Consider the following 15,193-nt stretch of genomic DNA (forward strand, 5'->3'; position numbering starts at 1 on the left):
AGAGCCCAGAGGGTGGTGATCAATGGCACAGAATCGAGTTGGAGGTCTGTGGCCAGTGGAGTTCCACAGGGATCAGTTCTGGGACCAGTCTTGTTCAACATCTTTGTCAACGATCTGGATGTGGGGACAGAGTGTACCCTCAGCAAGTTCGCTGATGACACCAAACTAGGAGGACTGGCCGATTCCCCAGAAGGCTGTGCTGCCATTCAGCAGGATCTCAACCATCTTGAGAGACCAGCTTCGACCTCATGAGGTTCAACAAAAGCAAGTGCAGAGTCCTGCACCTGGGAAGGAACAACTCCATGCACCAGTACAGGCTGGGGATTAACCTGCTGGAGAGCAGCTCTGCAGAGAGAGACCTAGGAGTCCTGTTTGGCAATAAACTAACCAATGCTGACTGCAGGATTGCTTGGTTCCAATCATTGCTCCCACCTGCCCAGGAAAGATGAAGAGGGCAAGCTACAACATTTTTCAGCACTAGAGCTGGATCATGCATGATTAAGTTGTAAAATATATTTCTGCAGAAACTTTTCCTGTGGAGCACGTCTAGCAAAAGAGAACGCTTTGCCTTTTAGAAGGGAGCAAACCCTCTGAAGCTTTTGATTTAGAAAATCAGTTATGAAGCTAATCTCTTTAGCATCTACTACCAGTCACATTCAGAACACAAGGAAAAATGCGGGCTCTTGGTACACAGAAACATGCAGCAGGCAGAAAAGCTTCATATTTCACACAATATAAGGTTGTCATCAGACCTCTTTTTCCTCTTCAAATTGATTTGCTTCACCTACCATTTCTTGCAAGGATAGCTTTAGACAAGTGAGATCTTGCAAAGAGAAGTCATGAAAGGTACAGCATTTTCAGTGAAAACTAATCATCCCCTTCCTCCTCAAAAAATCCACACAAGATGTTTCTCTCTATACAACCCCCTGACTCTTAAATGGACTGCTATGGTCAAGCAATTAGTTTATAAAACTTGAAGCTGTACGATAACTCACCTTGAGTTTTGTGAAATCCTCACTACTTCATAAAAAAGCTTCAGAGAACAGTTACTTACCATAAGTTTTCTTTCCCAAGCCTTTTGCATGTTCCCATCCGTATCTTTTACCCATTGTAAATAAGTAATGACAAGCTCCTTTGCTTCAGAGACTTCCTCTTGCTGAAAAACAAGAACAAGTCCCACAAAAAACAAAACCAAATACCTCAAAATAAAACAACCACCTCTTTCCTTTAAAAAAAACAAAACACCCCAAACTCTAGCACTTCCAGTACTAGTCTGACAGAACACTGTCTAGAATTACTCAGCTCATAAGTTACAGTAGATGTCAAGTAATGTTGTTATAGTATATTTGCCCATCTGCTCTCACCCCTCAATAAGCTATTCTTATTTTTTCAAAAAGAATAAATATGATCCGATTATCGGTGCCTGGAGAAATCCTAATTAAAAGGCTGATAGAAGATCCCAACTTTATTCAAGTAAGCTCTGCCACTGACCAGGTTTTGCATGACAGCCTTAAATTTTTCTCCCACATGCTCAGGTCCCTGAAGTAAAATCAGCACTTCACGGTCCAATGTTTCATCCAGGGATGTCCACTCGGTCTTGGTTATCTTTGAAGAGAGAGAAGAGCCAGCTAGTTTATTTTGACATCTCCTTATTACAAACCAGCATCGGTGACATTTAGACTTTTCTGAAGTATCCCTGCATCGTATTTACCAGAAGGTCAGAGCTACTGAAACTTGAAATTTGTAAAAGCTTTTCAAAACCATCATGTCATGGGGATTTAAGAAAAGCCAGCCAAGCTTCTGAGTGATCCAATGCAAATGTTCACATCAAGAGTAGGCAAGAGGAAGTAAATAATTAGTTATCTTTCTTCATCACTTGGTAAGGTCTCTTCTGAATAAGCAGAGCCCTTACTTACTTTACAGGTGATTTGTTGGAATTTGGTCTCATTTGAGAGTTAAACATGACGATTCACTGTGGCTGTAGGGAGCTGTAGTAGCAGAGAACACATTATTTTTCAAACAGAGCTGCCTAGCCAAATATACCTCATTTCTAGGCCTGTACTTTTAGTCTGTTAGTAGATGTTTTCAGCTGCAAAATCCAAACTCTTTGCAAATGCACCACACATACAAAAGCAAGTAGCAGCACAGTGAAGTCTTACAATGCTATAAATCAATACATCACTGCAATAGCATATATTTATCATCATCTCTGCTGTACAGCTTACATCTGAAGGAAACATAGGACAGTAAGGAAGGATGGGACTTCATGGAATTGTCTTTAGGGAAATGGGCACAGATAGTCCAGATAGAAATCTGAACCAAAACCATAACGTAAACAGTTTTTCCCCCCAGTAGTTCTCCATTAGAGTGCTGAAAAGCTGACAACAGTAAATTAGAGACCACACTTCCAGTGTTGTGTGAAGTATGTCTAATAAAAAAGAAGTCGTTCCCAAGAGTCACCAAACCACCTGTTCTGCAGAGGACATGGAAGACACTAAAACTCCAAACCAACAGGCTTCACTGCAGTTCTAAGATTTTTGCAGGCTATGTCAGACTCAGAAGCACACCTCTCCTGTTGTCCTTAAAGTCATTATCCAAAGACCTCATGAGAGGAGGAGAAAGAAGGGGAAGAAAGGGACAGGACTTTCTAAAGATCAATCTCCATTGTAGTTGCTGAGGGACAAGGGAATGGTATCTACAGAATCTGAGTTTCTAAAGAATAAATTTCAAAGTTCTACAAGCTCTAAAAGCTTGTCAGGATGCCTACTCTAAAGCATCATTCTCTTTTTCACTATATTAAACTTCAAGGAAAAAGAATTCTCATCACTTGAAACTGAAAAAATCATTGTTTATGTCCACACAGAGGTCACTCTTTCTTCTACTATTGGCATAATAGTCCTTATATATTTGAAAACTCCTATCTTCTATCAGTCTGTTCTTCTGCCAGCTAAACGCATGATAGATTTACTTTGTAGGTCTCTTTTTTTACATTTGAGTGTTTTGCTTGCTTTTCTTTGGACGTTCTCCAACATACTTGGAAGAGTATTGTAATCTTCACAGTATATGCTTGTGTGCTGGCATTAATGGCTTTGAGTTCCAGAGTGACCAAGGATCTGCAGTAAGTGAGCTTTGTTATTCCTTTACTCATGCAAGACAACTGGAATGAGATTCAATAAACATTTGATTCATACCTCAGAAGACTGAGCAAGTTCCAGTTCACAGTGCAGCGAATTCATGCCTTCAGGGACATTACTGGTAAATTTACACAGCAATGGGAAACTCAACTCATTTCTAAAAGAAACAGAAAAAAACATATCAGCCCTTTTTTATTTTTGATGAACTGCATTTTTTGGGACTTGTTCACAATACTCACGAGATCAGCTCTTGCTGCATGTAGTGCATGTTCTCCAGTAGCTTATTTTTTTCTGCCCGCAGAGTCTAAAACATACATCAGATGTGGTCAGAATGTTAGTTTGTCGTGCAGAATCCGCACAGGATATTAATGCTTTCTGCTTAGAGTAAAAAACTAAACTCAGTCCTGTACCTCTATTATTGAGGAATATTCTGCAATGGTTAACTTCAATTCTTTGATGTCCTGCTCCTTCTGCAGAGATCGTCGAGAAAAGAACCTTTAAGATACAGAACCTGACAACTGGCGCGTTGAAGTGCATTTGTAATACAGGTATTATGATACTTTGTAACCAAAATAACACTGTTCCCTATCCTACGTCACAGCAGTAAGCTGTACAACTTAGGTCTGAGCAGCAACTTGATTACTTAACCTAAAGACAATTGCAAATATAAAAGAACACAGTCAACTGCCTTACATACTGGCTAACAGAGAGCACTCGTAAGGCCTTTTCTATGCAACTCCTTAAATTAAGAGACAGAAAAACTCTTTCTAGGTACTGTGTCTAAAATTATGACTTACCTGGTTTCTGTACTGTACCAGCACTAGTAGATAAAGCTAGATAGAGGCACTCTGGTTTTGGCTGAAAAACCTGGACTATAGTATGCCTAGAATGAGTTTTAGTCCCAGCTGACCCTTAAAACAAGTTGCAGTGTTCAGAGACTGCTCTAAGTTTCACGACTAAAGGCACAGAGTGCAAGGCTCTGCAGATTAAACACCACCTAATGGAAGGGCTGATAGGAAACGTACCAACCTTTGTGGTAAGACTGAGGGGTTAGCAGAAGTATTAGCTTTCTTAGCATCACAGACTAGCAATGGGCTTCTGTGATTCAGTCACATTACACTGTCACAACAGGCTGCACAGACAAACAGAGCCTTTCTTAGAGGAAACCGGAACTTCAGGTGGGAACTCTGATCCTCTCATCCCTTTTATGACTTTTTCCTACTCTTTCTCTCTAAAAATAACTGAAGTTTTTTAAAGAGATGAAACATACATAAAGTAAAGCACTAAAAGTGAGGTTATAGAGTCAGGTTTCCAGCCTCAGCAGAGACAACTGAAGGATGGTGAGAAAGGTTTTTTTCCTTAAAAAGAAAATTAAAATTGTTACTCTATCTTCATGTACCTTCTGCAGGCCTAAAAAAGTTGCCATAATAATTTTCAGCTACCATCAATCTTATCCAATCTATCTTTGGATAAAGAACTATGAGAGAGGTTTTTTCTTCTCCCAAAGGCTTGTTAACAAGCAAAGTCAGTTTTCCACGCCAATTTCTTCAAGATTATACAAATCAGTCACCTTTATCTACAAGAACGTGCAATCTAGCAGTCTGCTTTCAGTATTCATGTTTAGTCAATGGAATAAAAATGCTTTTTCAAAATAAAAAGATACTACAAGAGACCACATAAGCGTTGTATCATTAAAGGAGAAGAAAGTGGAAGCTGCAGGTTGGTTTGGGTTTAAGCTAGTTAATCTGTGCCCTTTAACTGCTTCTTGTAAAAACCCCAAACCACCTATTAAAGCCCCCTAGCTACATCACATTGAAATTAGATTCTCTTGTCACTATTTGAATTCAGCTGCACTCCTTTTTTTGCAGACAGACTCATAGTCAAATATTTAATGAGCAGATTTAGAACATGTTCCTCTGAATAAAAACTCAATTAGTCTAGAACCTATTTGCATAGGTCATGAATCCAGACAATGTCAATACCCTTGTGTAGTCTTACGTCTCTGTTTTATAATACAAAACAAGAGTTTAAAAACACCATCAGAAACGTTTCCTCAGCAAAGCCTAGATAATTACACCTCAGTAATGAGAAAGAAGAAATTTGCTTTTGCAGTGGGTTCTGCATAACTATTTCTAGTTGCACTGGTTGTTCAATTTTGTGTCAAAGACGTGAAGGTGAAGAAAGGATCTTCTGCAGGTAGTCTTTTGCCCACTGTTGAAGGAAGCAGCCATTAAAAGTTTCTGTATATTTTTCTGAAGTTTGCAAATTTATTTTGTTTTAATATAGTGTGGTTTTAATTTTTTTTTAAAATAAAAGGCAGAATCCTGAAACCTTTAATCATGCTGACTCATAACCAGGTCCTAAAGCAAACCTCGCCTACTTTAAGCCATTTATAGGATCAGGTCCTGTAGTGTGAGAACAGTAGAAATAAAAGCACCACAGTGAAGCATCATCTTTTCACAAATCATCTCGTAGTCCGTATTTTCAGTCAAGACAGTAACAAAGTAAAGCAACTAACCTGGATCAAACTTGCCTCTTTCTTTACCATGGTGTTCTCATAGATATGTGCCTGCATCTAAAGAACAAAAAGTCAAATATCATTCCAGTCACCAGTATGTACTATAACACAAGTCTATTCCTGTCTCCTACTTGGAAGAGGAAAAGGGTACCAGCACTCTTTGCTTAGAAAAAAAGGGATTCCTCCTTTGGATACCTGATAATGTGTTTTGAATGTCCAACCTCACATCCAATTAACTTACTGGAAAGGATGAAAATGGGGTTTGTTTAATTAGTCTAGTTTACACCCTCCAGAAGCAACTTTCTTAGTAAAGCTTGTCACATTGTCCAAGCTGCGATTGCACTGTGGTTCTTTAATACAGACAGGTTCAGAGACATCTGTCTTCCAGAAGCAGATATTCCCATCACTAGATCCAAGTAAAGTAGAGGCTGACTTTTTATTCCTCCTAGAGCTGAAACACTTACTTGAAGTTCTGCTACGTTTTCAGACAGCTCCAAAATCTTCTTTTCAAGTCCATCGGTGTCCATGCTACTCCTAATATCCTGAACAAGATACAGAGTATTTCGGCACAGCTGAATGGATTGACAGCTTTTCCTTGAAGAAACCAGGCAAGATGACATCTCCACCCCCTACATGCTGCCTACTCTAAAGCACTACCAGCATTTATGCACACACATTGTATGTGCATGCCCCATTGAAACTGTTTCTGCTGTTTCCTCCCCTGTTTTCTCCAGTGCACTGTTAAAAGAGAAAACCTTGAAATGTAATTTATAGGCGCTACTACACCTGCAAATCTAAAGAAAAGTTTTTAAGGCCTGTAGCATGAGAATTTTATTTGGAAACATGGAGTTTAACAGCTGTTTGGAAAGACTAATCTTGAGCATGGTAAACGTGCAGAGAACGATTACTGCCATGTTGTTAGGTAATAGAGTCCTGAATCCATGAGGTGCTTCTTCGTATGATTTAACCTGTTTCTCTATTTCATCCTAAATAGTCTAAAACACAGGCTGTAAACAAGTATTAAACATTTTGTCACCTAATAGCAACTTAATGAAATAAAGTAGCCCAGAGGTACACCTTCATTAGCAGTACATTCCCTAAAGCCTCCTATAGGTCCTTGGCCAAAGTCAATGGATCCAGCTGTGAGCGGAACCCCCAAGTCACCCTTGTAAAACGCAAGATATTTTGAAAACCTAAATTAGCACATCAGAATTCAAAGCCTGACATTTAGTTTCTTCATGATGAGCTTTTAGCTAAACACAAACATGTATTTCCATTATTTATTTTACCTCTTCCTGGAGAGAAGCAATTTTGACGATGAGAGACCGATTTTCTTTTTCCTGATCGGGTTTATAAAAAAATTTAAAAAAGAGAGAGAGAAGAAAAAAAAAAAATCAGTTTTTAGCACATCAAGTTCAACATTCAAAGCCAAGCTAAGCCAAAGAAACAACAGACCACGAAAATATCTAGATCCCAATAAGCAGCAGTGGCAATGCACAACCTTTGCTTCAGAAAGGAGGACAAAAAGGTGAGTGCTGAGACTGATCCAGCTCATGAACCCTAACTGAAGCGTTCGATGCAGGCATTTCGAATCAGAGTAAAACTTGGACCACTAGATGACAGGAGGGAGGTATTTAAGGCCAGCGTGAGCCAGTCTAGTTGTGCTTTCTAAGTTTGCATTAAGCATATGTGCCACACTACACTTTTTTTAATATCAGCCATGAAGGAAGACACATTTCACTCTGGGTCTTCACTGCATGGGGAACTAAACTAAAGGACCACCAATTTACAGAAATGCCCACACAGCCAGACACAGCACTGCCACTGTAGTGTGAGCAACATGCATGGCAGCAACACAAACATATGTTCTCTGGAGAGCCTGCGCTCTGGTGTCTGGCAGCACCTGCTAAATCCACAGCCACATCAGCCTCATTACCCATCTGTTTTCTGCCTCTGACAGACTTTGCCTCTCAGACACCTGGGGTGCCATTCAGATGATCTCATGTAGGCAACTCGTGCTGTTTGAGACACACCAACGTGTGTGCACTGCTTGGCTTCCATCAGTCAGCCAGAATGGACAAGTTTCTGACAGGCCTTTGTCATAACTGCCAGCCCCTATGGACGTTGACAATAATCTAGAATTGTTTTCCAAAATGGCCCTTTTGTGTGGGCATCTGAACCTAGTTTCCTGTCCCGGCTGGTTCCGGAAAATCACGTGAATTTTTGTCAGGACAACACCAATAGCAGAACAGTTACAGCTCAGTTATGGCAGCATAACAATTGCTGCCTTTAAGCATAAATACACATCAAATTGTTCCTTTAAATGGTATTCTTAATTGTAACTGACAATAGCTTAAAGAAACTTCCATGCAAAAACTTCACAATGTTGTGGTAACACTAAAGAATCACACTTCAAACATCCTCAAAACGTCTCAGTACCTCCTGGTACAGAGAAGGTCATACTACTGATTTTTAGTCTGAGCGGTCACACTTGTTACAGCAGGGTACAAAATGCTGTACAACACAACTAAGAAACAAAAGCACCTACTAGCTGTTTATTTTGGCAGAGAATCTGCTGTCTCTTCTCTTCCGACAGGTTCAGGTTGCTTTTTGCTTCTTCTAGTTCTTCTTCCAGTGATTTGGCTTTCAGCACAGAATGCTGGATGCTGTGTTTGGGGAGAAGTAAATCCAGAGAAACTTCAGCAAGTTACCATTGGACATTAAATAGGCTTGAAATACCAAGAAAAGGTATTTTTAGAAGCCACAAGAGATTTATTCTTTGGCACAGATAGAAGAACAACAATCAAGATTAAGTCCAGCATTTTTGCCCAGTAAGTAGAGGTTCACAGATTTACCCTGTATGTATTACTCACTGCCGCTCTTAGTAAATGATGAAACCCTGGGCAAACATAACATCCAAGATAGCACACTTGTGTTTGCAACCACCTAAAAACCTAGCTTGTTACAGTCAAATATATCAGGTTACCTGAGCACAGAAACTCATCTTCACAATACTTCATTGTCAGTAGTTATGGAAACCATTAGTGTTCAGTTTTCAAGGATAAACTCAACATCATTTTCTTATCCTGACCTGATATTCTAAACCATGTATATTTAACCCACAGGGCAAGGCTCTTTTCCTGGATAGCTCTAGGCTACAGAGCACTCCAAAGCATGAGGTCAAAATATGAGGGCACATATCCCATGATAGCTACATTCCAGGACTCTTCCCTTAATTTCCACAGAAACATAACCATATCAAATTTGAATTAATTAGGCCACACGAGGATTATGAACTCACTGTAAAATTATAGTATTAGATAGGTCTCTAAGCTGCAGTAATACTAAACTGGTGAGAAAGCTCACTTTAAGATATATTTTTCTAGTCCCTTGAAGAGCTTATGAGCTAATTTTCCCTCTGCTTGGCAGCGAGTGAGTGGCGTAGGGGTGTAGGACTAGAAATCTTCTAGTGCTTGACTACTCTCTTGGTAATATTAAGCTTTATTAAAAAAAAAAGCCCTAAAACCATAAGCCACACATCCAAAAACCACTGTTTTTCGTTTGATTTTGTTTTACTCTAAGATTTTGCCTTCGTGCACCCACAGCACCTTATGCTGCAAGAGCTGGGCTGTAAGATGACTAATATGGTAAGGACCAGGAGGTACAGAGCAGAATAATCAGGTGAAGGAGTTAAGCCTCACAGATACTACATGAAAACCAAGAAAGCTGCTGTCACGAAACATTTATGAGTATAAAGCAAGACTGAACCACATGGAAGAAGACAGATCTGCCAAGGGCCATAACACTGGTGTCATCAGGGTTCTACCTTTTTATTTGTTGAAGCAGATGCTCGTTATCTGCCAGTGTCTTGGTGTTGGTCTCATCCACAGCTTCCAGGGTGAGCTTCAGCTTGTTGTTCTCCTCCTGAAGCTTCTGATTGTTGTACTGCAGGTCCGCAATACAGGTTATCAAGTCAGAAGTCTCCCTGTTCCAATAACAAAACCAGAAAAGATTAAGAAATGTGTTTTGATTTATATTTAGATTTGTGTCCTGATGTTGCACTCAAGGAGGCAAGAGTTGAGCCCACAGAGGATTGTTAAGACTGCAGTGTACAGTGTCTTTGCTCTGCACAGAGATGATCTTCAAATCAATTCTCTAGTTCTATGGACACCAGGAGCTGTTTTAATTACTTAGGGATTTTTATGCTCCCTGCAATTGCACTATGCCACCACACAAGTGCCACATCTGTATGTCTGTAGGACAGTATCTTAAGCTTTTCCTGATCACCCCTTAGGCCACTACTAATACTTCCTTTATTAACTCCACAATTTCTGAATCCTCTCTTTTCCCCTAATCCATCTCTCCTCAGGTTTCCAACTGCAACTTGAACATGGATTGCCCTTTTGAAATCCTGAGAAATGACAGGGAAGCATCAGAAAGAGGGGCATAAGGTTTTTTTGACTACATAGAAAATGCAAAACTTCTCTTTGAAACTTCCAGTGTTTAAGTGCTTTCCTATTAAACAGAATCCAAGTCAGAGCTGTGACTAAGAAAAAATAAAAAACTCAAAAACCCAAAAGCAAGGACCACATCTTCAGGTGATACTATTGCCACACACCTAATAACTTTGTGAAGGAAAGGAATCAGTTTAAAAAGTAAAAACAGAAACAAAACCCCGTGGCAAAAGTCTAATGACAGCGAATTAAGAAAGGAAATGGACACAAAATAACCAGCAGGAAAAAGATATTGGTGTGTCTTTAAAGTTTGTGCAAAAGTTGTGAGGAAGATCATGATAGTATCAAGAACTAGTGCAGATTGAGGTCAGCATTAGAAATTCTGCCAAGATTGCTGAAACAGTGGTCTTGTGAGTTGCTTTCAAGTAATTCAAAGTTGAGAGCACTAGAGTTTGAGAAAGAGTTGCTTAAATGGACTTACATGTCTCCTTTAGACACGTCACCCCCAAAGGCTTCTAAGCTTCCTGACGTAATATTCATCCAGACATGTGTCTCTTTCTCTGAAACAGGTAAGGTTTTCTGTTTTAGAGTAAGAAATTGGAGTTTTCCTGAATAAAAACAGAATAAAATGGTCTGCACCTTCAGGCGTGTTTTGAGGCACTTTCAGTTCTAGACCTTCCATGCTTGCTGCCGGTTCCTCCCTGAAACAAGGAAGCATCAAGAGTCACAAGATCACTACGACACTGGATTGCTTACCAACTTTATAACATCTAAAAGCTTTCAGTCAAAATCCATGTTGATGTCACAATGTCCCGATATCATCTTTGTTCCAGACTACAGAATCACAAGCCACAAAAGAACTTTCTACTCTCCTGTCTTCATCAAAGCCTTTATGAGATAGATTGACATAATGCTATTACCATTTTTTTTTATAGTCTTCGATCCACTCCTTCATAATGGCATGATAAGTTTCCAGATCCACGGAGACATCTTTCTGCTCTGGGTCAAGCATGTTGCATAGTTCTTCAAGACCACTGTCTTCTGATTCCCAACTAATTGTTTGTCTCAGGCAATCAGCTATCTTGGAAACTGCTACTTTTCCTAAAATAGATACAGGTCTTGACGTGCCAGACTCTGAAGTCTTGTAGGCCATTGTAAAGAGCTGTAAAAAGGCATGTTACTGGGCTGCACTAACATTTATTCAATTGCCTTTGAAAACTGTAGACAAACAACTGATCCCTGCAGACCTAAGGCTACCTGCAAAGGAATAGTTAGGAGCTTTTGTTCAATTTTTCTAAGACAGAAGGGCAAAAGTTCAGTTTAAGAAGTGACACATTTGCTATGTTATCAGTTCCGGATCTCTTATCAAGTTGGACAAATCCTGTGACTGACATGATCTTACTCTGCTAAATGGATTCCATTATCGACCACTTTTAGTCATGTTTCAGGCAGAATTCAGAGGATGTTCCCAAAGTTCTCTTTTCTAATAGGTAAAAGCCTAAAAGAAACAAACAGTCATCTCCAATGAGGTTGATGGCTTGTTGAAGCACAACTCTCCACTACTTCACTAAAGTACAGCAAAGATCATCAATAGGTGGAAGGGGAAGGAGAAGGGAAGAGGCAGGCATCACACAAAAGAGGCACAGACATTTATTCTACGTCTGCCACACAAACAGCCATGTAGCTAAGGGAGCCAGCCAGACTGTGATATGCTTAGACTGACGTGACACAGGAATTGTAATAAAATCTCAGCCTTGAAAATTTGTTGAGGGGAGAATAAAACAGAGTAAGGAAGAGCCACTGGTAAACCTGTATGGTCTGTATCACATGCACAGAAGATACTGGTCAGTAGGTCTTGTTCACAGATCCAGCTCACATTCGCCATGCTGTCAGCTTTGTAACGCAGGAACTGCTTCCATCCTATGAAGAGGAAGTTTATTGCCCATCTTTATTTGGTCATAGTAACTGTCATGCGCTACAGCTTCTAACTATTGTGGAATAGCTTGTGCTATTCCAAGCACAGCATCCACATAGCATACCACAGCTTGAAGGATACTTTGCTTAGGGCTGTTTTGTTTTGGTTTTTTTTTTTTTAATAAAAAGTTATTAAAAACCCAAACCAACCAAACAGATCTCCACCACTGCCAATAAAACCAGCACTTTTAGTGCCAAATAACACCAACAACTAGTCTTAGTTGGAGTCTCCAAGTTGAGACCTGGTTTATACATCTACTTCAGACATGCGTGTTTGGCAAGGCCAGCTATTCTCTTGCATGAAGTAAAAGTAAAATCAGAACATTTTAAGCAGCTAGCTATTTTTTCCTTCCCTCTCCAGATACGTTGCAGAGGAATCACCACAGACAGATCAAGTTCTTAAGAAAACAATCCTTTAAGGAAAAAAAAAAAATACAACACACCAAAACACAAAAAACCCAAAACCCAACAAAAAACCAAAACAAGAAAAATCCCACCCCAACAAAACAGAACCAAAAAGCCACCACAAAAAAGAGAAAAAGAAACAAAAAAAAATGTACCAAAAGATAATCTCTTTGACACAGGAGATTGGATCACAGCACTTTCTGACTTTTTATCAGATGTAAAGAAACATAAATTTGGAGTTGATGTAAGGTACTTCTGTTCATGAGGCAAATCTTTAGATTCTATATTTGATAAAGCATGCAGTTTCTTCTGGTTGTTGGCCTCTCTGCATATGAGGTAAGATGAAGAACAGTTCTCTGTGGGGCATACATGCATCGACAAGTTGCCGGATCTCTCTTCGCTTTTAATGACTGAATAGGTATCATTCGCAGAAGAGACGTCAGAGAGGCGCCCAAGGCAAGGCGACAATGGCAAGTCTGCAGAGAAAACATTGTCACTGCTGAGACTGATTAAGGACGTAGTAGTACTATTGTTACTTCTAAAAATTCTTTTCTTCAGTATTTCTTCTAGATCTTTTTTGGTGTTGCACTGTGGGTGGTCAAAGTTGCGGGACTGAAATTTTGGTATCTGAAAAGCAGAGTTAGAGACTTGGTCCATCATTTGGATAGATTTGATCTTTCTGCATATACTATTCACTGGGTTATGATGCCGTTTGGTAGCTCCATGTTCTGAAGACATTATAAATTCCCCTCTCTTGCACAGTACCTGGAAAGAACAGCAGCAATATATGAGTCAGCAGGATCAACATACACTTGTTCTTTGCAGCAGTTTTTCCGTTCAACAAGCAACTTAGAGTTTTGGTACCAAGGGGATTCAAAAACTTTGGTCCACATGCCAGAGGAAATACTTTCAGAAATCTCACTGTTTATTCTTAAACACAATAACTACATCAGGGAGCGGAGAGGAAACAAAAAATAATCCTGAACTCCCTGCAGCCTAGCAGCTATCTTTTCAGATTAAAGGAAGGACGAAGCACTGCCGCGCAGAACAATTTATCCCAAATTGAATTTTACTGAGGATTCCTTGAGTTGACTTTTGGTTTTGGTTTTTTTTGGTGGTTTTTTTTTTTTTGGCGTAAAAAGTGTTAAAAAGAAATAGAAGCCTCACACAATTGTTGTGACTATTATCTCTGATGACATTTGTAGCACATATTTCCTTCCCTGGTTCCATGGCATTTTGCTCACATCTAACAGCAATATCTTCAGTAAATAGCTGGACAGTTATCTCCAACAGCTCTAGACACTGTCAGTTTCTGATCTCTTCTGGTAGCTGCCAAGTGACCCTGCAGCCACAGTTACACAAATCAGTTGAAGTACTGAGCCAGCAGCTTTTCTGGAGCTGCATGATGACAGGTTTCAGAAGCCAAGATTCACATGACATTTTCTTTCAGGAAAATATTAGTGTCTTTTTGTGTTTGCTCTTTGTTGGTACTGGGTTGGTGGGTGTGAGGAGGCAGGAAAAGCAAGCACAAGGGTTTCAGAATTTCAGTGAGCCTACAAGAACAAAAACCCAAAATCCAGTTCTTTCTTTTACTACTTAACCACAACTACAGTGGGTCATGCTATCACACAGGGAATTCCAAGAAACATGCTCTTCAGTTCTACTTGTGTTTGTGTCTTTTAAAACATTGCCTGGGAGAACAGGTATTTCCAATAAGATGAGCTTGTGTGTGTATGACCAAGTCATGGAAGGTACAGTTTGCGAGAACAGAGCCACATTTCAAGTGAGACAGGCATCTCTAGCATGCAATTTGCAATCATTTTCTCTAAACTGAGTAGTTGTAAGTTTTCACCTAACACAATCCTCCTGTGGACTTCTGTTGCAGTTTCTCACCTTCAAAAAGTATCTGCTATCTCACCAGCAGTGAGAAAGACTATCCACCAGCCAGTGCAACCCAGTGAGTGCAGTTGGACTTATCAAAGCTCTGTGATGGGCATTAGCAGCTTAACTGAATTTTTGTCATTGGAAAGAAGTAAAAGCAAAACAAGCAATACTATTAGAAATTAGATATGTCATCTAGATCATTATAAGAGACATATTACTTTTAAAAATGAGAGTACCAGATAAAGATAGCTAAAGATCCCAAGAATCAGATTTTCAGTGACCATTCGCACTCAATATTTCAGTTACGTACATATCTTCCCACTCGGTCACTTTCAAGTTCTCAGCTCTGAAAATACACTGTATTGCTTCTCTCCACACGATTACATACAATGTTAAAAAACCCAAACTATTCACAAAACACAACACTTGCTTTAAAGAAAGAAGCAGAGAAGCAGGGAGGAGTCCAGTTTATGTCAACTGTATAAACTACATGACTGGCAAGAACCTTCCTCAGGTGCTCCAAGAGTGGGTTTTACTCATAGCCAAGCCCGCAAATAGCACTATCACAGGCCAACCTTCTCTTCAGGTTAGAAGAGAGGAAAATTAAATCATTGCTTTATAACTAGAGCTTAAGAGACAGGATGTTCATGTGAGTTCAGTTGCCTGCAAAAGCTGAATACACCTCCTTGTACCCTGAAGGGATTTCCCCATGTATGATAGAAACACCAACTTGACCCCAGAAGGATATAGACTTTAGTCAACTATACCTTTCTACTCAAACTGTGCACCCAGAAACAAAATGAAGCAACCTCCCCAAGAAGTTA

At 39.7% G+C, this 15,193-nt stretch overlaps 1 protein-coding gene across 2 annotated transcripts in view; it reads right to left on the reverse strand.

Annotated features, from left to right (window-relative positions):
- IRAG2 (inositol 1,4,5-triphosphate receptor associated 2) overlaps positions 1–13,244 on the reverse strand; it is a 36,171-nt gene extending 22,927 nt beyond the window's left edge. The window contains exons 1-15 of one of the 2 annotated variants that reach the window (XM_062008880.1): positions 12,641–13,244; positions 11,916–12,026; positions 11,027–11,207; positions 10,746–10,807; positions 10,588–10,666; positions 9,479–9,637; positions 8,201–8,318; positions 6,942–6,992; positions 6,117–6,194; positions 5,653–5,709; positions 3,545–3,604; positions 3,374–3,438; positions 3,192–3,291; positions 1,492–1,605; positions 1,055–1,156 (exon numbers count right to left, since the gene is read on the reverse strand). In XM_062008880.1, coding sequence (XP_061864864.1) covers positions 1,055–1,156; positions 1,492–1,605; positions 3,192–3,291; positions 3,374–3,438; positions 3,545–3,604; positions 5,653–5,709; positions 6,117–6,194; positions 6,942–6,992; positions 8,201–8,318; positions 9,479–9,637; positions 10,588–10,666; positions 10,746–10,807; positions 11,027–11,207; positions 11,916–12,026; positions 12,641–13,223 — 1,920 coding nt within the window. In that variant the 5' untranslated portion in view covers positions 13,224–13,244. Of the gene's footprint in view, positions 1–1,054; positions 1,157–1,464; positions 1,606–3,191; positions 3,292–3,373; positions 3,439–3,544; positions 3,605–5,652; positions 5,710–6,116; positions 6,195–6,941; positions 6,993–8,200; positions 8,319–9,478; positions 9,638–10,587; positions 10,667–10,745; positions 10,808–11,026; positions 11,208–11,915; positions 12,027–12,640 lie in introns of both variants that reach the window. The other variant, XM_062008870.1, reaches the window with a different exon arrangement.
- Positions 13,245–15,193: the final 1,949 nt, after the last annotated feature.

The sequence above is a fragment of the Colius striatus genome, chromosome 1 (genome assembly GCF_028858725.1).
Source record: "Colius striatus isolate bColStr4 chromosome 1, bColStr4.1.hap1, whole genome shotgun sequence".
Classification (NCBI taxonomy): Eukaryota; Metazoa; Chordata; class Aves; order Coliiformes; family Coliidae; genus Colius; species Colius striatus.